The following is a 22832-nucleotide window of genomic DNA, read 5'->3' on the forward strand; positions in this document are numbered from 1 at the left end:
CTGGACTCGTGCTGCTCCACGTCACTGGCTCATGCCTCAGGCTAAGCCAATGAAACCTGCCCAGGGGCTCAGTCTGGGGCCTGGGCAAGGGTGGGGGACAGTTTAAAGGTTTCACCATGTGTTCTCAGCTTTCTGTGCTTTCAGTCCCCAGCTTTAAGTCTTTTTTTTCTTTCTTTCTTTTTTTGAGACAGTCTCACTGTTGCCCAGGCTGGAGTGCAGTGGCTCGATCTTGGCTCTCTGCCTCCCAGGTTCAAGCAATTCTCCTGCCTCAGCATCCCTGCATTACAGGCATGCACCAACACATCTGGCTATTTTTTTTTTTTTGGCATGTTGTCCAGGCTGGTCTCAAACATCTGGCCTCAAGTGTTCCGCCCTCCTCAGCCTCCCAAAGTGCTGAGATTATAGGCGTGAGCCACCATGCCCGGCCTGACTTGAGTATGGTCCTAGCTGTGTTGTGGAGTAGTAGGGGGTGAGGCCCCGCATACGGGGAACATCGGCAGCTAGGGAAAGCCGGTGTGGACCCCCAAGAGGTGAAGGCAAAGAATGGAAGCATTGCTTGGGGTTCCACAACATACTTGGGGAGGGCAGCCTGGTCAAATAGTACACTTCTGCCTTCGACTGGCAAACCCTGTATCTCTAGCTGAACAGGCATAAAGGGAGGTGTGAAGCCTGAAGTGTCACCCACTGTCTTTAGGGGCCCTCCTGGGCTACCTTGGAAAGTAGGAACACAAGAACCCAACACACCACTGAGCTCTCAAAACAGTTTTATTGCCTTCCAGCATTTTCCCCTCGGTCTGAGCTCAGCCCAGCTGGCTTTGGTTCGTCTCTGAGACTCAGTGTTACAGAAGCTGGCTCCACCACTCCCCTCCCTGGCCACGGGGCTCCCCAGGCAGGGAGGAGGAGAGGCGGCTCATCTGTGATGTTGGAAAGAATGGGCAGCAGGGTCAGAGGCCAAAGAAAGCCATACAAGCAGCGGCATGCCTGGAGCTGCCATCACACGCCAAGCCCCGCCACACACACGCCCCCTCGGGTGGCCTTGCCCTTGAAGCTCTCTGCCAGCACACATTCCTCAGCTTTCTGGAGCCACGCTCTGCTCAGGCAAACATGCTACTGGCCCTGGCTTGTTCCTGAGACCCCAGGCTGCCCACGGGAAGGGAACCTCTCCCAGGTGCTGCACGGCTCTGCCCTGCCCACTCTAACCCTGGGGCTAGCAAGACGTGTCAGAGGAACCAAGGCTCAGATCATTCCCCCTTCATCTACGACCTTGCTGGCCCTCCAGGGATAAATCAAAAGACAAAATCTCCCCATCTCACAGTGAGTGGCAGGCCGACCTGGGCTACTACATGTCCCAAGATGCACAGCTCCATAACTAGGCACCAACTCCCCCAAGCGGGATCTATCAGAAATGGGGCCGGGCGCACCGCATTCTGGGATTTGTAGTCCCCAGGAGCCAGCACCAAACACCCAAGGAAGAGAGTGCACAGGCTAAGACTACTGCTGCCTCCCACCCAGCCCCCACCCACCACCCAGGCCCCGGCTCTACACTCAGCAAGGGTGAGGGAGAGGAATGGAGGGTCCCCTCCCAGCACATGGGGGAGGGCGCTGTCCTGTTGGAACTGTGCAGCGACTCTGGATCCCGGCATCCAGCTCAGAACACATCTGGGGAGAGAGCAGGGGCGGGGTGACAGGAGAGAGCATCAGCGGCAAGCTGTGGAGGATGGAGCCGAGCATGCAGACCTGGGCTGGCCGCACAGCCTCTCCCTGAGCCCTGATGTGTGGTGGGGAAGCAGTATGGGTGCAGTCCCCTCCTAGCCTCCCTCCTAGGTCCCCCTGGCCCTATCCCACCTCTCCAAGGTGAGCCAGCCTCACCTCTGCCTAGTCCTGAGGCTAAGGGCAGGCTGAGGCAGCGAGAGGAAAGGAGGAAGAGTGGGCTCTGGTTCTGAATCTGGACAGCTGAGAGGCTCCCGCCCCACCCAACTATCCTCCCCAGAAGATCTCACAGCCCTACCGGCCCCAGCATCTTCCTTGCCACATTGAGGCCTGTTCGGGGAAGGAAGGAAGAAGGGAGTCCTAGCCAGACAGCAGTGAAAGCAAGCGATGCGGCCCGCAGGGAGTTGCAGAGAGGATGGGAGGAAGGAGAAGCAACACCAGAAGAGAAGCAACAGAGACGGTCAGAGCACAGCATGGCACAGAAACCAGGGTGGGGTCTGCAGCTGGACCAGGAGAGCAGGAGGCTCCATTTGGCCTGTGCTGCTCCCCAGTGGAGCTGCTGGCTCCAGCTCAGACAACCCCAGGCCAAGTCCTCCTTCCTTGACACCATCAGCAAAACAGGTGGCAGAGGACCTGGGCACAAAAGGCCCAGCCCAAACCACTAATGCCCCTTGGAGCTCCCCATCCAATAAATGCAATCTGGCTCCCCGGGCCCTTCCACTGCCCTGATGGCCCCCACCCTGGGCTTCACCAGGGACCTCTCAGCCCTGGGCTGAGCACAGCAAATCCCAAGTCCACACTGGGGTGCAGGAGGACCTGGGAGGGAAACTTGTGGAGGGAGCATGAAGTTGAAAACCAGTTCCTACAACTCAGGATACTCCTCTCGGCTCTCCCCACAGTGAGCCAGACCCCCAGTCAAGACCTGGACCAAGTTAGGTTGGGCCTGGTGTTCAGAGGATGAGGCAGCGAGAGGCCTTCTCCTCTGGGGATGGGCTGCGTTTGGTGGCTTCACCCCTCACACCCTCCTGGGCTCCCCCTAGGCCTGATTCTTGGTGCTGGGCCTTGGACCGCCCCTGTCGTCGGTGCTGTGCCTCCCGCCCACCTGCGGGTTTCTTCCCAGCTGCCTCCATCTCTGACAGGCTGTAGGCCATGGCCAGCTGCAGGTCCTCATCCTCAGAGAGGTCACTGTCCAAGGGGCCTGAGGCTGGGGTCTGCTGGACCTGAGTGCCCCCGGACCTGGAGGTGACTGACGGCTGCTGCTCGCGACGGCTCAGCTCCAAGCCCAGTGCCAGGTCATCTGGGACACCTGCAAGAGTCACACCACCATAAGGCCCCGACCTAGGCCAGGGGTATTACTGCCAGGCTGCCTCATGCAGTAATGACCCTGACCACTTACAGTCTCTCATTTGGAATTGGCACACATGCATTTTGGCACATAGGGTCATGATTTTGAGCACAGGGAAGTATTCAGCTCTACCAGGTAGGAGCTCCTCCCCTTGGCCAAGTTACTCAACATCCCTACCCCTCCCTTTCCTCATCTAGAAAGTAGGAATGATGGCCGGGCACAGTGGCTCATGCTTGTAATCCCAACACTTTGGGAGGCCGAGGTAGAAGGATCACTTGAGCCCAGGAGTTCAAGACCAGCCTGGGCAATTTAGTGAGACCCCATCTCTAAAAAAACATTTAAAAATTAGCTGGGCATGGTAGCACATGCCTGTAGTCCCAGCTACACAGGGAGCTGAAGTGGGAGGATTGCTTGAACCGAGGAGGTCAAGGCTGCAGTGAGCCATAATCATGCCACTACATGCCAGGCTGGGCACCAAAGCAAGACCCTGTCTTAACAAAAAAGAAAATAGGAATAATGATAGTGCCTTGGTACTCAAATCGTTCCAATAATTAAATACGTCAGCCCATGTAAAGGACTTGGTGCACAGTGCCTGGAGTTGGCAGGTATGAAAGGTTAGCTGGTGACGATCCTGCACAGCATGGTGATAGAGGGAGAGTGCTGCTCTGGGAATCGTGCATCCTGAGTTCAACTCCCGGCTCTACCCCTTACTTGGAAGGAAAGAGTCTTGGGCCTGGGCTACTTGGAAGTTAGGGTCATTTATGCTGCTTCTCAGGCTCCCCAAATTAAAACTGGGTGGATACCATCTGCTCTGCTTATACCCCTAGATGCTTTAAGAATACAGAGGATATCGTACATGTGGAAGTGCTTTAAAAATATTAAGGTGCTTTGCAAATGTAAGGCACCCCACTCACAGTGACTGTCGTGGCTCCCTGAGACTCCTCCGCCCCCTTTCTGGCATTGCCATCTCTGATCCTACCAGTCTGACCTGTGGCTGCCACTCCCTCCCAAGCCCTAAAGGAGTTCAGAGAGCAGCAGTTTGGGGAGGAGGCTGCTGGGTTGGGGCTGGGGCTTCCTGCCAGAGGCTGGATGGTGGAGCCGCTCCTCACCATTGATTGTGACTGACTTCAGCTGCCCGTCCTCCTCCACTTCCACCCGCTCCTGCCCATTCTCCGTGATTCTGTGGGAGACAGCACAGTTCAGGCCACCAGCAGTGACAGAATCCTGCAGGTGCTGGTCCCAGTTCTGGCCACCACATAGAAAGTACAGGTTGGGCCCTGCCCTCAAGGAGCCAACTTTCTGTTTGAACACAGCTCCCCCGCAGACCTCTCTCCCCTCTATGGGCCCAGAAGGAGTTCTCACCTGCGTGTGGTGATGCGGCGTCCTTGGACAAAGGTGGTAGATGTAGAAACAGAGCGAAAAGCACCAGCCCCGGGACTGAAGGAGAAAGATGAGGAGGAGAAATCTGGCATCGGGACAAGGGAGGAGGAGGAGAGGTGGTTAGAAGACTATGCTGCCTGTCGGAGTCACCGAGGCTCCAGGCCTCCTCTCAGGGCTGCTGGAGGCAGGGCTCCTGATACAGAGACAGGCTTGGAAAAGCAGCAAGTTCACAACAGGGGTTCCAGGCATCAGAGCTTGCAAAAGTGGGAAGGGGCAGAACTTACCGGACTGACCAGGGAAGGAGGAAGAGAAGGTAAAGAAGGGGCCTGAGTGTCGGGAACCCCGGTTCTGAAGCTCTGAGAAGGGGCCCAGGTCATCTGCAACAAGTAAACAGGTCAGCAGTCATCTGGTGAAGACATTTCCCCCCAAAAGTGTGTGGACCCTGCTTTTAAGTCTGGAAGTATAAACCGCTAAGCAACTGGGTAGGGTTTTTCTTTTCCGCTTTTTAGTTGGGCTTATTTACAATTAAATTCCTTTTTAATGTTGACTTCAAAAACACTCACTGGTTAAGTCTGTCCACAATAAAGAATAAAAGAAGGAAGGGGGGGAAGAGGGATGGAGGACAGATGGCTCTTTCAGTACAGCAAATCATCATGACGTGATGACACAGCTAGGAGTCCGGCTCTGCCATTTGCTATGTGACTCTGGGCTATTAGCTCTGCCTCGGTTTTCTCATCTGCAAATGGGGATAAAATTGCCCACCTCTCAGGGTTCACTAGAAAATTAGGGAATGTAAAATATTTGGCACCTATCAGTCATTTAAAAACACCAGTATCTGCTTTATAGATAATACTAATATTGTCACAAGATGCTTTGTCTTGCTTTCCTGGCTGTTATTGTAGAGGTCTAACAATGTATTATTGTTGTTGTCATTTAATAAGGTGAGTCTGTGAAGTGTCACTGTTGGATCACAGGGGTTCTGGCACATGTGAGGTTCTGTCCCAGCTCTCACTGGACCCAGCTCCACAAAATCTTCTGTCCGTGGCATTCCCACCCACTCCCAGCCTTCTACCTCAGGGCCTCCCAGCTGATAGGACAGGCCTGGAGGGGGAAGTTGAGCCATTCAGAGGCTTCCAGAGTCCACTCACCAAAGAGCTCTGCAAAAGGATCTCCACTCCCAAAGAACTCCCGGAAGACCTCCTCGGGGCTGCGGAAGGTGAAGGTGAAGCCAGGTCCACCACTGCCAGCTTCTGCCCGAGATGGGCCAGTTCCTGGAAAGGCAGGATAAGGAGAAAGCTTAGGTCATGCATCTTGCCCTGAGCCAGGGGACCTCACCTAAGGCACGGCCAGGAGCCTGAGAGAGCATCCATTGCAAGAATCTGCCCTGCCCTCTCCTCCCTGCCCTACCCACCACTCCACCTACCTGCCCCTGTCAGCCCTTCCCGGCCATAGCGGTCATAGATCTCTCGCTTGTGCTCTGCAAAAAGAGACCAGATCACTTCACCCTCCCTCTGGGATGGCTTCCCCTCCTAAGATAGGACCCTCAAAGGATTGTCCAGACTGACACTCGGCGGGGGAAAGGCAGGCACAGCAGGGGACCCAGGGGACATGGGCTATAGGTTTTAGCAGCAACTCAGCCTTTCACACAGCTGGCCCTCCCCTCTATTTTTTTTTTTTTTTTTTTTTTTTTTTTGATATGGAGTCTTGCTCTGTCAGCCAGGCTGGAGTCCAGCGGCACCATCTTGGCTCACTGCAACCTCCACCTCCCGGGTTCAAGCGATTCTCCTGCCTCAGCCTCCTGAGTAGCTAGGATTACAGGCGTGAGTCACCACACCTGGCTAATTTTTGTGTTTTTAGTAGAGACAGGGTTTCACCATCTTGGTCTGGCTGGTCTCATGATCCACCTGCCTCAGCCTCCCAAAGTGCTGGGATTACAGGCATGAGCCACCGCCCCTGGCTAGCTGGCCTCCTCTCATCTGGAAAATGGGTATCATCACAGCTCCTACCGCATAGGGTTGTTGCAAAGATAAAATGAGACCATCCAAGTAAACTGCCTAGCACAGTGCCTGACACATAGGAAGTGTTCAATAAATGTCACCTAATGATTAATACGTTATTATTCACCAGGGCTTAGCCTAAATGGTACCATCTCGGAGAGGCCTTCCGCCACCACCAGAACAAAAGCAGGTACACATTATTCCCTAGTACTCCACCCACCCTACTTCTTCCCTCTGGAATACTCTTCACAAGTTGTAACTGTGTCTGTGTGTGTGCCTGATGGGCATTGGTCTTCTCTGCCCCTCTGGGCGAGGACAAGGCCAGCTTGTCCTCCAGTTTCCCCAGAACCTAGCAAGTGCCGGACACTGTCAGCATTCAGTGAATACTTTTTCAATGAATCAATAAAAAGACAGACCTGGATTCATACTCCAGCTCTGTGTGGCCTTGAGCAAGTTACTTCACCTCTCTGCACCTCAGTTTCCTTGCCTGTAAAATGGGGGTGATTCAACCTGCCTCATAGGACAGCTGTGAGGATTCATGTAGATGATACCCACCAATGCCTGGCATGCAGGTGGCTCAGCTCACAAGTTACCTGCCCTGCTTCCTTCCCTTTGCAGGTCTCATGCCATCCCTACCAGACTCTGGGGAGCAGATACTGAGCTGTCCCTGTGGGAGAGGGAGCTTAAATATCAGGCTGGAAAAAGGCACAGAGTAAATTAGGGTGGCAGAGACAGTGCTTTAAGAAAATGTGAGCTGGGGCATAAGGTAGGAGCGATGTGCTGGGTCTGCCCTGACCCTGCCCTTACTGTCAGACAGCACTTCATATGCCTCGGCCACCTCCTTAAATTTCTTCTCCGCAAACTCTTTATTATCTGGGTTTTTGTCTGGGTGCCACTGGAGAGCCTTGCGCCGATACCTGCAGAAAGTGAGTGCAGAAGAGAAGGTCAGGGACAAATGCAGGCACTTCCCACCAAGGAACCCAACGACACATTTTCCCATTAGCCCACCACTGTCCTTTCACCCGCTGGCTCCCGGTCCACCCCAGATGCTAGGGCTGCCTCTGCTGGGATGTTTTAATCAAATTCCACCCTCTCTCCTCCCAGTGCTGGGACCACATGTATGAGCGGATGCAATGCCACGGTGAGAACACCTGGCTCTAGCCCCTCCCTGGGGCTCGCTGGACTCGGGCTGCAAAGGATGGGGCACATGTGGCCTCGAAGAGCACAGGGACACCGGCCCCTCCTCCTCACAGAGCCTGGGCATCTGCGCACTGCAGCCTGAGAATGCCCATATCTAGGGGGAAGGGGGAGGGAAGGGGAGAAGAGGGGACGGGAGGGGAGGGGAGGGGAGAAGAGGGGACGGGAGGGGAGGGGAGGGGAGGGGAGGGGAGGGGAGGGAAGGGGAGGGGAGGGAAGGGGAGAGGAGGGGAGGGAAGGGGAGGGGAGGGGAAGGAAGGGGAGGGGAGGTGAGGGGAGGAGAATGAGGGGAGGATCCACTGGTGAAGAACCCACAACACAGTGCAGCTCCCAGTAGAACTACTTCACTCTCTGGACGTTCTCCTTGTACTCTACCAGCGGTCTCCTTCCTCGCTGCAGGTGTCACTCGGAGGAAGCCCCCCCAGTGCTTTCTAAGGACCTCAGACACCTACAGGTGTCACTCTGAAGGAGGGTGAGAGGTTCTCTGATGCACATGGAGGCACTTACGCCTTCTTGATGTCATCAGCGGACGCACTTCGCGGCACATCTAGGATCTCGTAGTAAGATGCCATGGCAACTGGTCAGTGGTCAGGCAGGCCTCCTTGGGGCTGCAGGAGAGAAGGAGTCAGGAGGAAAGAACCAAGAGCCCCTCCCTGTGGCTGCAGCAGTCCCCCAGGGTGGCAGGAGGCGCTCCCAGTTGGAAGCGGAGCCCTCTGCTTGCGGCCGGTGACTAGGCTCCCTCCCGCAGCCTTATCTGCCCCCGCAGGCCGAGGCCAAGGGCTATCTCGGTGCCCAGGCCCGGGAGCCCCATCGGGACTCCCCAATTCCAGCAGTCCGGCCCAGGGCCCGCCAGCCTGACCCGGGTCCCCAGCCGCACCTCCTCCGCCGGGAGTCCCGGCCTCCTGCGGCGCCCCGCCCCTGCCCCCCGCCGGGAACCGTCTGGCACCGCAGCCCGGCTCGCGGCTGCTGCGTAGGACTCGCCGGCCCAGCTGTGCGCGCAGGCATGCGTCAGCGGCGCGGAAACTACTAGAGACCGGGAGAAGGCCAGCTCGGCCTGTTCCCCGGAGGGGGGGCCCTGCAGGGGCTGCCGGGAGATGAGGGCGGAGCCGGCTATTTTGGGCCTGCACCAGGACGACGTCAGCCCCAGCTGGGACCTGGGAGACGGCGGCCCCGCCTCCATCCAGGCAAGACGCGCTCGGACGGAGGCTAGGGCAACCCACAAACAAGGCCCCCGGCCCTCGGGTCCCTCTGTCACTTTCTTAAAAACATGCGCGATGATCCATGCTTACTCATCCACCTCCGGGACTTAGACTCTCCCCGCCTTTCCCCACCCCCGCCGTTCTAACTCCTCCCCCTTCTTCAGCTCCCAGCTCCAGCCCCAGGTCCCCCATCAGGCTGCCCTGGCTTTCCTGAGTAGGTCAAAACTGCCTTTTACAGCATCTCATGGCATTTCTTTCATCAGGCTTATTAGAGCCACAAATTAGCATTTATTGGTTTGACTATTTTTGATTACCATTTACCTCCCCACTAGAATGTGGATTCCACAGGGCAGGAATTGTGTGTTTTTTCTCACTGGTCTATTTGAGCTATCTTCAGGGTTCAAAACTACCCGTGGGATGAATAAATAATAAACACATGCAAACCTTTTGTTGACAGTTTTGACACATTTGGGGTAAGTGAGGTAAAGAGGACAGTGCAATGGTCAAGTCTTCCCAAACTGATCCTGAGTAGGCCTATTCCACTTCAAAATGCTTCCTGGGTTCAGGCCTCATGGGAGGGTCAGGAAACCTTCCAGAACTGGCTCCTGCTTGATCCCATCCAGGCCAATCCACAGGCATTCGCTGAGCATTTTTCTGCATTCAAGATGCTGCCAGGCCGTATAAAGAAGAATGTGGCCCAAGCCCTGCCTTTGCAGAGCTTGAACTTGATAAGATACCAGCCCATCAGTGTAGCCCACTGGGAAACCCGAGGCTTTGGAAACAGAGTACAATCTAGCATTACTGCGAGACTTGGGAAAATCTCCTAGCACTCTTTTTTTCTCAGTAAATATAGGGAGTGACTAGGGTTGTTTAAAAGTCAAATGAGGCATGGTATATATTTATTATAGGTGTTACTGCAGTCCTTGCTGGCATCATGAGTGGCTCAAGCAGTAATGGTTATATGAGTCCAGAAAAGTGCTTTAGGCTGGGGGACCCAGGAACACTTCGCCAACGAGAAGGGCTTGAGCCGGACGTGAGAGAAGAAGGTGGTGTGAGTGTCCTATTTTCCTGGCTGCCCACCCTCGGAACCTCCTGCCTACATTTGGGGAATCTCCATCGCCTGGGCCCTAATGGGAAGCAGGCCACCATTTGCCACCAAGCCCCGACTCTTGCTCTCCCTGACTTCTCGGCTCTAAGGTTGCAGGCAGAAGACATAAACTCCCCCAACTGGGACTTTGAATCTGGAGCAAGTCACGGAGAAGCAGGACTGGTTGGGAATTCATTTCTGCGTCGGCATTGGAGGCGATGGGGCCAACAGCGGCCTCTAGTGTCTGGAGGAGGAAATGTCAGCCCTAGTGTCGCAGGTGAGGGATGGGAGTAGGGGAATCACTGCAGAGGGTGGAGGGGACAGGAGTCTCCTACACAGGCTGTCCTGTGCCCAACCTTGATGTGGTGCTGGCTGCCCAGCTTCCCTGGGTGCCTGTCTGATTGCTGACCCTTGTTTGCCGGCCCCCGCATTGATTCTGTATGCTATCCGATATCTCTATGATTGTTGGGGGTGGGGGACTTGAAACCGTTTGCCAGTGAGCTTCTGCTGTTTACAAGAGTCCTGACTGACACAAAAACTAAGGGTTACACTTGGTATAAGAGGAAGGCGTGGTTGGGTTAAGTCATTCCAATTTTTCCAGATCTCTGCCTTTTTCTTCTTACTCTCCCGTCCCAGCAGACATTTGTCTGGCACCTATTGTGTATGTCTTGTTATATTAAGAATAAGAATATAAAGGCCGGGCGCAGTGGCTCACACCTGTAATCCCAGCACTTTTGGAGGCGGAGGCAGGCAGATCACAAGGTCAAGAGATCAAGACTATCCTGGCCAACATGGTGAAACCCCATCTCTAAAAAAAAAAAAAATAGAAAAAGTATAAGAATATAAAGAAGCTGAAATTCCACTCACTGTGCTCAAGGAGATGAAAATCTAATTGGGACATAGACAAATGACAACCGAGGGAAATTATATGGAGCACATCTAGCAGACAAAGGTTGAATTTCCTTTGTTCACAAAGAAATCTCAACTAATAAAAGACAAACTGCCATTTTTAAATGGACAAAAGGCACAGGCAGCTCACAAAAGAGGAAATACTACTGGCTTTTAAACATATGAAAAGATGCTCAATGTCATTCACAAAAAACTGTAAACTAAAGCTACAACAGGCCGGGCCCAGTGGCTCATGCCTGTAATGCCAGCACTTTGGGGTGCTGAGGCAGGTGGATCACCTGAGGTCAGTAGTTAGAGACCAGCCTGGCCAACATGGTGAAACGCTGTATCTACTAAAAATACAAAAATTAGCCAGGTATGGTGGTGCATGCTTGAGATCTCAGCTACTCAGGAGGCTGAGACAGGAAAATCACTTGAACTTGGGAGGTAGAGGTTGCAGTGAGCTGAGATCATGCCATTGTACTCCAGCCTGGATGACAAGAGTGAAACTCCATCTCAAATAATAATAATAATAATAATTTTTGAAAAAGAATAAGAATAATAAAGCTACAACAAAATACTTTGGGTCTTGTTTGATTTTCTTTGTTTTGTTTTTTGAGATGGAGTCTCACTCTGTCGCCCAGGCTGGAGTGCAGTGGCACTATCTTGGCTCACTGCAACCTCCAGGGTTCAAGCAATTCTCCTGCTTCAGCCTCCCGAGTAGCTAGGACTACAGGTATGCTCCACCACGCCCAGCTAATTTTGGTATTTTTAGTAGAGACAGGGTTTCACCGTGTTAGCCAAGCTGGTCTTGAATTCCTGGTTTCAGGTGATCCTCCTGCCTCGGCCTCCCAAAGTGCTGGGGTTACAGGTGTGAGCCACCGTGCCTAGGCGCCCAGCCCCAACAGAATACTTTGTTTCGCTTATTAGATGATTGACAAAGACCAAAAACTTGAATACATTGTTTGGGCAAGACTGAGGGCACAGGCATTCTTATAGATTGGTAGTTGGAGTGTGGGTAATTTGGTTTGGTGTGACTGTTTTTTCACTCCTGTCACCCAGACTGGAATGCAGTGGCACGATCTCTGCTCACTGCAACCTCTGCCTCCCAGGTTCAAGTGATTCTCCTGCCTCATCTTCCCTAGTTCCTAAGATTACAGGCACTCATCACCACACCCAGCTAATTTTTAGTAGAGATGGGGTTTCACCATGTTGGGCAGGCTGGTCTCAAACTCCTGACCTCAGGTGATCTACCTGCCTCAGCCTCCCAAAGTGTTGGGATTACAGGCCTAAGCCACCTTGCCCAGCCTGGTGTGACTTCTAAAGAGAGCAATATTTAAAATGCATAATATTTGACCCAGAAATCTCAATTCTAAGAATGTATGGTTGTACATATGTGCAAAAAATACATACAAGCATTCCAGCATTATTTTTAATAGCAAAAGATTGGAAACAATCTAAATATCCATAAATAGCAGACTGGCAAAACAAATGTTGGTAATCTGTACAATGGAACATTATATTGTGACCGAAAGGAATGAGGCATAGCTAACAGTATTCATACGGATCATCTTCCAGACTTATTGTTAAGTGAAAAAACAAGATGTAGAACAAAGTGTACACTGAATGTGCATACAAGCACGGTAGCACAGGTGGAGCGTCCCTACTCCGAAAATCCAAAATGTGAAATGTTCAAAACTCCAAAACTTTTTGAGTACCCAACATGATGCCACAAGTGGAAAATTCCATACCTGACCTCACATACACAAACTTTGTTTCATGCACAAAATTATTTAAAACATAGGCCCATCACAGTGGCTCACACCTGTAATCCCAGAACTTTGGGAGGCTGCAGTGGGCAGATCACCTGAGGTCAGGAGTTCGAGACCAGCCTGGCAAACATGGTGAAACCCTGTCTCTACTAAAAATATATAAATTAACTGGGTGTGGTAGCAGGCACGTGTAATCCCAGCTACCCAGGGGGCTGAGGCAGGAGAATCACTTGAACTTGGAAGGTGGAGGTGCAGTGAGTTGAGATCATGCCATTGTACTCCAGCCTGGGCATTACACCTGTAATCCTAGCACTTTGGGAGGCCGAGGCAAGTGGATCACAAGGTCAGGAGTTTGAGACCAGCCTGGCCAATATGGTGAAACTCTGTCTCTACTAAAAATACAAAAATTAGCTGGGCATGGTGGTGGGTGCCTGTAGTCCCAGCTACTTGAGAGGCTGAGGCAGGAAAATTGCTTGAACCTGGGAGGTGGAGGTTGCAGTGAGCCGAGATCCTGCCACTGCACTCCAGCCTGGGCAACAGAGCAAGACTCCATCTCAAAAAAAAAAAAAAAATTATTTAAAACATTGTACAACATTCCCTTCATGCAATGTGCATAAAGTGTATATAAAACATAAGTGAATTTCATATTTAGACATGGGTCCCAGCCCCAGGATATTTCATTATGTATATGCAAATATCTCAAAATCTGAAAACACCCGAAATCCTAAACACTTCTGGTCCCAAGCATTTCAGATAAGGGATATTCAACCTATGTATATTTAAACATCTCTAGAAGTCTAACAAAACATTATCAGTGGTGGCTGCCAAGAGGGGAACGAGATGAAAGAGACTTACTTTTCTTGTTTCTGAACCTGATACTTTTTGAATTCTGAAGCATATGCCTCTAATAACTGTTCAAATTCATATTAATTGTTAAAAATTGAGTTGGGAAAAGAAGACATTGACAAGAAGCCAAGTGCTGTCATACGAGGCAGCCCGTGCCAAGTGCCAAATGAGGGATAGAAAGAGACAGAGGTAGGTGCCGAAAGAATCCAGAAGAGAGAGAGCTCCCTGGGGCTGGGTAGGTTCTGGATAGCTGTGACCTAAGTTGGAAGGAATGGTAACATTGAGACAAGCAGGGAGAGCTGGCATTCCAGAAGGAGGGAATGATGGCAACACAGCTTTGAAGCCAGGCGTGTTCCTGACACATCAGAGCCCAGGGAATAAATTTGTTGGGTGGAATCTGAGTTTGGGGACCTGTCTCTTCTGTCTGCTTGCAGGATGTAATTGTACCTTGGCTTTAGAAGCGTCAGGGATGAAAGCATTTCCTGCACTGAGGGAGTCCCCAGGAGCCAGGCTGGGTGGTGCTCCCAGCTGCCCCAGGAGATCTGGGTTGCCATCTCTCCACACCCACACCCACACCCACACCCAGTCCAACCCAGGCCTGCCAGGGCCTGCCAGCAGAGTATTACTAGCAGGGAGGCTTCAGGGAGATGCCATACAGCTGCCCGGGGTGGGGTGGCTGGTTCAGCAGACAGGAAGGGAGACGAGCTGCCTCTCTGGGTCCCCAGCCATCTTGGCAGGTGAAGATCTCGCCTCCCTCCCTACCCTCTCTCCTGGCCTCTCCCAGGCCCTCACCACTTCCTAGGAGATGTTGGAGGGTGTTTTCCAAAGGCACTGATAGCCCCAAAACCTGGCCCCAAAAAAACCTCTGCTCCCATTCAGACCCGGAAGCTGGGACTCTCCCCTCTACATGGATGCCTTCCATCCCAGAGGTTGGGCAGGGCAGTGTAAAGCATCACCCCCTCCCTGCCCTTGAGGCAACTGAGTCACTGTCTGGGCACTGGGGAACTGGCAGGCCCGGAAGAGGTGGCATCTGAAGAGGTTCCTAGAACCACTGTGGGCAGGACGTAAAGGGACCTAAGAAAAAGGGGAGGAGGGGCAGCAACATATGATTTGACGCAGGCTAACCTGGGTTTGAATCCCGACTCCTCCATTTACCACCTTGGGTGGGTCTTTAAGTCTCAGTCTCCACATCTATAAAATAGGTGTTCATTGAACAAGTTCATCCAACAAATAATAATCATCTAATATGCCAGGCAACATTGGGGTATTGAGAGCAGAACAATGAAAAACAGTCCGAGGCCTGTCTGAGAGCTTCTGTTCCTATGGGTATAATAACTGTGCTAACCTCAGGATTAAACAAGATCTTATGGATGCAGGACCTAGCACATAGTAGATACTCACTAAATGATGACTATTTTTGTGGGGTGTAAAGGGCTCCCAGAGTAACACCTCTTCCCTTCCCAAGTTTTAAGCCAGTTGACGGAAAGACACATAAGTCAAACATATGGAGATTTAGAAGTCATGCCATGCCAGTCATGGTGGCTCATGCTTGTAATCCCAACACTTTGGGAGGCCAAGGTGGGAGAATTGCTTGAGCCCAGGAGTTCAAGACCAGCCAGGGCTACATAGTGAGATCCCATTCTTACAAAAATATTATTTTATTTTATTTTATTTTATTTATTTCAAGAGGGAGTCTCGCTCTATCACCCAGGCTGGAGTGCAGTGGCAGTATCTCAGCTCACTGCTCCCTCTGCCTCTTGGGCTCAAGCAATTCTCCTGCCTCACTCAGCCTCCTGAGTAGCTGGGATTACAGGCATGCATCACCACACCTGGCTAATTTTTGTACTTTTAGTAGAGATGAGGTTTCCCCATGTTGGCCAGGCTGGTCTCAAACTCCTGACCTCAGGTGATCCGCCCACCTCGGCCTACCAAAGTGCTGGGATTACAGGCATGAGCCACTGTGCCCAGCCCCTACAAAAATAAAAATTAAAAATTAGCTGGGTGTGGTGGCACATATCTGTGGTCCCACCCATTTGGGAGGCTGAGGCAGGAGGATTGCTTGAGCCCAGGAGGTCGAGGCTGCAGAGAGCTGTGATCACACCTTTGCACTCCAACCTGAGTGACACAGCTGTCTCAAAAAATAAAAAATTTAAAAAGTTGGCCTTTTTGGTGAAAAAAAGTGAATTGGAAGATATAGTTGAGCTATTCCACCAAAATGGGCTTCTAAATACACCCCTTGGACTGGGCGAAGTGGCTGATGCCTGTAATCCCAGCACTTTGGGAGACCAAGACATGTGGATCACTTTAGCCAGGTGTGGTGGTGGCGCCTGTAATCCCAGCTACTTGGGAGGCTGAGGCAGGAGAATCACTTGAACCCAGGAGGTGGAGGTGGCAGTGAACTGAGATAGCTTACTGCACTCCAGCCTAGAGACTCCATCTCAAAAAAAAAAAAAAAAAAAAAAAAAAAAAATATATATATATATATATATATATATATATATATATACACCGTCTGAATTAAATTACCCTCCTCACCACCACACACGTGTACATACTACGGGCCTCTCTCTTCCTAGGACAGAGGCTCTCTGTAAGCTTAAGTACTCAAGGAGGAGTTGAGAATACTTGCTCTCTCTAGGAAAATAATTCCCAGAAAGAGGGAGGATACTGCTGAGCTGAGCATGTCCATCTTCTCCAACGGCCCCCCAACTCCTCCCATCCTGTTGCTTCCACTCCATCCTCAACTTACTACAAAATAATTATTAGAATGAGAGTGACAGGGACAGGTGATAAAAACCGGACAAGGAAGAGAATTTCCTCCATTTCTGTTTTCACCCACTACAGGCCCTGACTGGCATCTTAAGGTTGGACTTAGTGGGGTGATGTGCGGTGACTTCCCCTTTTTCTCTGAGATCATTTTCCCTACATTCCCTGCCCTGCTCTGTGTTGTGAAGAGCTACAAACCCTTTGCCCTGGGCCCCTTGCCATCTGGCTGCTGTCTAGGTTCAACCAGTGGGAACTACTGGCTGGAGATTGAGGCTGAGAGGGAGAGAGAAGCCAGGGTATTTCTCATCCTCTCTCTGAATCAGGTGTGGTTGTGTCTCCTCTTGGCTCTGAATCCTGCCAAATATCCTTCCATCTTTGGTCCTTCCTGCTCCTTCTGGGTATCCCTGCTGTGGTTCCAGCTCCCACCTGGTGGTCCCAGGCCCAAGGCCCTGTGATCACATCACATCCTCCAGACCTAGAGATAACAGCAGTGTCCTAGTGTTGCTATTTTTTGGGTTACTGTCGCAGCATCCAATCTTGGGAAGTGACACCAAGTTTGGAGAAAGGAGACTGCAGGAAGAACAGAGCCAAGGGTGACACTCTAAAATGAGTCTCTCCTGGAGTGCGGTGGGGATTGTCCTGGTTGCAACACCTCCAGTGGTTAAGCCATCCTCCAGCCCAGCAGGGGCTCCAGAAACCCTTGGGAAAGGATTTAAAGTTTGCCATCTGTTTGGAAGTGGGGACATGAAGCTGTGCACGCATAATGCCACAGGACTGTAAAAGGTCAACCATCTTTATTAAAAAGTGGAGAGTTTCAGGGCCAGGCACGGTGGCTCATGCCTGTAACCTCAGCACTTTGGGAGGCCAAGGCTGGTCGGTCACTTGAGGTCAGGAGTTGGAGACCAGCCTGACCAACATGGTGAAACCCTATCTCTACTAAAAACATAACATTAGCTGGGTGTGGTGGTGCATGCCTGTAATCTCAGCTACTTGGGAGGCTGAGGCAGGCAAATCGCTTGAATCTAGGAGGCGTGGGTTGCAGTGAGCTGAGACTATGCCATTGCACTCCAGCCTGGACAACATAAGCAAAACTCCATCTAAAAAAAAGTGGTGAGTGTTGACAGAGATTACTGGGAGGTAAGCCTCCTACTCTCACAAGCCATTACCCCTCTGTGGCCACCACTGTGCCACTCTTCTGCCTCAACCAACACCAGCGTCAGGACTCTATTACCCCAACCTCCTGCCTGGAGAAGACAAGCCTCCAGATGGTAGGATGGGCTAGCAGGCACTAGATTACTCTAAGGATCCTTTGGGTCCTCCTGGACTCACCAGGCTCTTGTTGTGGCCCCATGTGGGTTCCCACCGACTTCACATATGTGCAACTTAACAGCACCTCCTCCTCTCCCAGGGCTTCCCAATGACTACAGCCCAAGTGTGTGCAATCCAGACATGCAGGGGAGTTGATGCTTGATGGGGTGCAGGCTTAACCAATGGAAGAATAGAGCCTGTGCATAAGCCCCACCCTCACCCCCTTGCCTGCCCACTCACCCAAGGATGGTTCTGAGATGTCATTTATTCAGCGGCATTTTCTCTAGGGTGAATTGTTCCTCCTTATGTGCTTAACTTCCCTTGGCCCCCATTCTGTTCGCTGTAATTGCACTCTTTAATGAAATGTAAAATCAGATCTGCTTTCTGGGGAATCGAGGCTAAGACACCAGTGTTCCTATCTCTCATGGAGGAGAAGCCCTCCCCCCATGGTTTTTCCCAAGCGAAAAAAGACATTCGTGAGACAATAAGGCCACAGCACTTTATGTAGGCCAGACGTGCAGTATTACCCTAGTATTCAACTCCCTTTTCCCTTCGTCCCCCAACTTCATGCTATCCATGCCAACCTCCTCGTAATCCTTCTCCAGGGCAGCCATATCCTCACAGGCCTCGGAGAACTCGCCCTCCTCCATGCCCTCACCCACATACCAGTGCACAAACGCCCTCTTGGCATACATCAGGTCGAACTTGTGGTCCAAGCGGGCCCAGGCCTCAGCGATGGCGGTCGTGTTGCTCAGCATGCACACAGCACGCTGCACCTTGGCCAGGTCACCCCCAGGCACCACAGTGGGAGGCTGGTTGTTGATACCAACCTTGAAGCCCGTGGGGCACCAGTCCACAAACTGAATGCTACGCTTGGTCTTGATGGCGGCAATGGCAGCGTTGACATCCTTGGGCACCACATCTCCACGGTACAGCAGGCAGCAGGCCATGTACTTGCCATGCCGGGGATCACACTTGACCATCTGGTTGGCAGGCTCAAAGCAGGCATTGGTGATCTCGGCCACCGACAGCTGCTCGTGGTACGCCTTTTCTGCAGAGATGACTGGTGCATAGGTGGCCAGGGGGAAGTGGATGCGAGGGTAGGGCACCAGGTTGGTCTGGAACTCTGTCAGGTCCACATTGAGGGCCCCATCAAAGCGCAGGGAAGCTGTGATGGAGGAGACGATTTGGCTGATGAGGCGATTGAGGTTGGTGTAGGTTGGGCGCTCGATGTCTAGGTTGCGGCGGCAGATGTCATAGATAGCTTCGTTGTCCACCATGAAGGCACAGTCTGAGTGTTCCAGGGTGGTGTGGGTGGTCAGAATAGAGTTATAGGGCTCGACCACGGCTGTAGACACCTGGGGTGCTGGGTAGATGGAGAATTCCAGCTTGGATTTCTTGCCATAGTCAACAGAGAGCCGCTCCATCAGGAGTGAGGTGAAGCCAGAGCCAGTGCCCCCGCCAAAGCTGTGGAACACCAGGAAGCCCTGAAGGGGAGAAGAAATGTGGGGCATGGAGCACAGCTGATGGACAGGAAAGAAACAACTTGCGCTGTTTTAAACATCCAAAAGTTTCATGAAATCCTTGGAAGACTTTTCCAAGAGCACAAAAGAGATCCTCATAGGGAGGATCCTCCATGTCCCTCTTCCTCTGAAATCTCCTGAGGTCCTTAACACACAGCTCTCTCGTATACTGAGAAAGAGGGGTGTGATGGTGGGTGGAGTTGGCTGTCTAGGCTGACCAGTGCACAGGACTCCAGGGCTTCCTCATCTTTTCATCATCATAACTTGCCAACCTCTCCCCACCATCATATGCATGCCCCCCTGATTTAACTTTGGATATTTCTGGAGGGCTTCTCTACTAAGATCAACAATCCAGGAACCTCATCTCCATCCTTTGTAGGAGCCAAAGCCAATCACAGAGACTTCGCTGACATTCTTTGAATCCCTGGTTTGCACAGGGACTTCTGCCCACATTCTTGTAACACATGGTGATATTCTGAGAATGCTTATGGACCCCCACAACTTGGCCAGGCAGCCCATCAACATGTTAGCCTTAATGGACACCCTGCCTAGCACCAGGCCAGCCACTTCAGAGATACAGGACACACCAGCTCCAGGCTGGAACCTACATTTGTCCCCCCAATCAGAGTGCAGGGCCTCTCCTCAATGGTTCTGATCCTTTGTGTTTCTCCCAGAGGCTGAAGCTATCCTTCCCCAATCTGGTCTCCAGACTACCTCACAACGGGAATCCAGAGTCATCCCCCCTGCTCCAGCCCTCAGCCCTTTCCTCACTGGCTTCTGAATCCGGTCCAGTACCAGGTCGATGAGCTCCTTCCCAATGGTGTAGTGACCCTGGGTATTGTTATTGGCAGCATCTTCCTTGCCTGTGATGAGCTGCTCTGGATGGAAGAGCCAGCAGTATATGCCTGTTTGAACTTCATCAGCAATGGGCAGAGTTTTGGGCCCCACCTCCCTCTGGGATCCAGCTGCTGGAGCCCCAGGGTACCCCAAGGGAGTGGGGTCACCAGGTCCTAGGTTCTGCATTCAGGCTGCTGCTGTTACCTGCTTGGATGTGTGTGTGCTGCTTGGATGTGTTTTTCAATAAGGAAAGTATTAGAAATAAATGTTGGAAATAGATGCTCGGTGCCGCAAAGAAAAATTAACACTGAGACAAAGGATCTTTCAGCAACACAATTTTTACTTCCTAGACTGCAGGAAGGGTACTCTCACTAGCTATCTTGCCATGAGAGTACAAAGAACAAAGAAAAACACACAAATTTATCTTTTACGCATTTGGGGTTGTCCTTACAGCTGTGTCTGATCTCCATTGGCTGGAGCCAGACCTCACAATCTAAACTAAAATCCGATTGGCAAAACTTTTCTAAACAGGTAAAAGCAATGGAGAGCTGGGACCTGCCTGTGAGCATGTCCAGCACAGATATCTTGATTAAATACAAGGACATGGAATGTACTACATGCCTGTAAGCATGGCATATCTAATAGCTACATAGGATAGGGCTTAACAAAGTTATTAGCACACTTATGATTTAACAAGAAAGGAAACTTTAAAAAGGAACTTTTCTACTTCCCACAGAAAGGGATCTGGAGTGGCCTACAGACTCGGGAGCTGAGTAACATGATTATTCTGTACATCTGGAGTTCTAATTGGCTGCAGCAACTGGGAAGCCATACCACAAACTCCAGTGCTCTGCAGTTATGGAGTAAGACTTGCTGTGGTACCCAGGGACAAGGTCATGACTGGGACTCAGTGATCATGATGGGGTCCAGATCCACAAACACCGCCTGGGGCACCTGTTTCCCAGCCCCAGTTTCACCAAAAAAGGTGTAGAAGGCGTCATCCCCTCCCCTGATGATCTTGTCACTGGGCATCTTGCCCATCAGGCTGAACCCCATGTTCCAGGCAGTAGAGCTCCCAGCAGGCGTTGCCAATCTGCACACCAGCCTGCCTCATGTGAACTGAGATGCACTCACACTGAGTGGGCAAAGGGCAGAGAACAGCCTTGGCAGAGGGAAACATATCATGCCTGGACATGGCTCCTGCCTGCCTTCCTTGAGTGGCTCTCTGGCTGAAGGCCAAGGTTGCTGGACTCTGCTCTGCTTGCCTCACCTCCTGTGTCTAAGCATTTACTGGTGGCATTGAGGAGCAACAGGCATTGGCTCTAGGGTCCAGGCCAAAATCCTTGGGGGAAGCAGAAGATGTGGGAAGTTCTGAGATTATAGAGTCTTGCTCAGTGCCTGTCTCGATGAGGAACATTGAAGGGATCGAATGAATCTAGAAAAGCAAGATAACCCACCTGAGTCCATTGGTGAGGGAAGCAAGGGAAAATAGTCCAAAGATAAAGCACAGGAGACCATTAACTTCAAATCTGGAATAATGGTGCTCTCCAGCCGGGGAGGCAGGTAGATGCAATTGGAGACAGATTCTATTTCTTAAGCTTGATAGCTGCTGTTCATCACATTATTCTTTTCTTTTTTTTCTTGAGACAGAATCTCACTTTGTTGCCCAGGCTGGAGTACAGCAATGTGATCACAGCTCACTGTAGCAGCCTCGGACTCCTGGGCTCAAGGGATCCTCCCGTCTCAGCCTCCCAAGTAGCTGGGACTACAAGCATGCACCACCATGCCTAGCTAAGTTTTTAATTTTTTTGTAGAAACAGGTCTTGCCATCTTTCCCAGGCAGGTCTTAAATTCCTGGGGTCAAGCAATCTACCTGCCTTGGCCTCCCAAAAATGCTGGGATTACAGGCATGAGCCACTGTGCCCAGCCTATCACATTATTCTTTATACCTTTTTGCATTCCTGGAATATTTCTTAATTGCTTAATTAGGGTGCCTTCTCCATAAATGTAACACTTCACTGACTATTTTTTAATTACAGAAGGGCCTGAATTTTCATGATTTTTAGATGACTGGGATTCATCCATAAATAATCTTTATTCCAGCCCCATTACTTCTCTACTTGTCTTGAGTAAAAGTCTTTAACCTCTTTGTCAATGTTCTCCTTTTGAAATGTGGACAATAATAAGAGCCCCCTCCTAGAAAAACTATGAGGATTAAATGAAAGAATGCATGCAGAGCCTGGCCCCCTGCCTAACACACACTAAGGTTCCCCTTCCAATTTCCTACCCCCAATCCCTGATGAGTTGAGGCCAGGTGCAGTGGCTCATGCCTGTAATCCCAGCACTTTGGGAGGCCGAGGTGTGTGGATCACTTGAGGTCAGGAGTTCGAGACCAGCCTGGCCAACATGGTGAAACCTCCTCTCCACTGAAAATACAAAAATGGTGCATACTTGTAACCCCAGCTACTCAGGAGGCTGAGACAGGAGAATTGCTTGAAATCAGAAGGCGGAAGTGGCAGTGAGCCGAGATTGCACCACTGCACTCCAGCCTGGGCAACAGAGTGAGACTCCGTCTTAAAAAAAAAAAAAAAAAAAAGAAAGTAATGAGTTGAGCTGAGACCTCAAGGACTGGAGAAATCCCAGATGAGTCCAGTCCTGAGCCTGCCTTGGCTCACCAATCACCTGCCTGGTGCTACACCTCTGAGCCTGCCCAGCCAGCTCCGTCCACAGATCCAGACATCGTCCTGGCCCCCAGGACTACTACCCTATGGAAGGTGTCTCTAGCCTCTCCAGGAATGAGGCCTCACACTGTGGGGCCGCAGGTTTGGGGCAAAGAACTCAGTCTCTGGAGTCACACAGACCTGGCCTCAAACCCCCGTCTCTCTGTGACCCAGTACAAGTCATTTCACCTCAGCTTCCCTAGCACCTTTTTCATGACTAGAAAGAGAAGAATCTCATACCCAGCAGGCTGTGTTGT

At 51.5% G+C, this 22832-nt stretch overlaps 1 protein-coding gene and 1 pseudogene across 3 annotated transcripts; both read right to left on the minus strand.

Annotated features, from left to right (window-relative positions):
* Positions 1-747: 747 nt before the first annotated feature.
* DNAJB2 (DnaJ heat shock protein family (Hsp40) member B2) lies at positions 748-8657 on the minus strand. Of its 3 annotated transcripts, XM_012445933.3 has the most exons (10): positions 8507-8657; positions 8137-8237; positions 7240-7349; positions 5859-5912; positions 5584-5706; positions 4720-4812; positions 4418-4520; positions 4165-4235; positions 2813-3016; positions 748-1659 (listed from the first exon to the last, which is right to left on the minus strand). In XM_012445933.3, the coding sequence occupies exons 2-10, from the start codon at positions 8199-8201 to the stop codon at positions 1649-1651; spliced, it is 834 nt and encodes a 277-aa protein (XP_012301356.1). In that variant the 5' UTR covers positions 8202-8237; positions 8507-8657; the 3' UTR covers positions 748-1648. The 3 variants fall into 3 exon arrangements, with proteins under 3 accessions (XP_012301356.1, XP_012301354.2, XP_064229036.1); XM_012445931.2 differs by lacking the exon at positions 748-1659 and having other exon boundaries at positions 2083-3016; XM_064372966.1 differs by lacking the exons at positions 748-1659; positions 5859-5912 and having other exon boundaries at positions 2083-3016; positions 8507-8557.
* On the minus strand, positions 8360-20969 carry LOC105712683 (tubulin alpha-8 chain-like; annotated as a pseudogene).
* Between the last annotated feature and the right edge of the window lie 1863 nt (positions 20970-22832).

Source organism: Aotus nancymaae, unplaced genomic scaffold, assembly GCF_030222135.1.
Source record: "Aotus nancymaae isolate 86718 unplaced genomic scaffold, 86718_ANA_hifiasm-v0.15.2.pri h1tg000008l, whole genome shotgun sequence".
Classification (NCBI taxonomy): Eukaryota; Metazoa; Chordata; class Mammalia; order Primates; family Aotidae; genus Aotus; species Aotus nancymaae.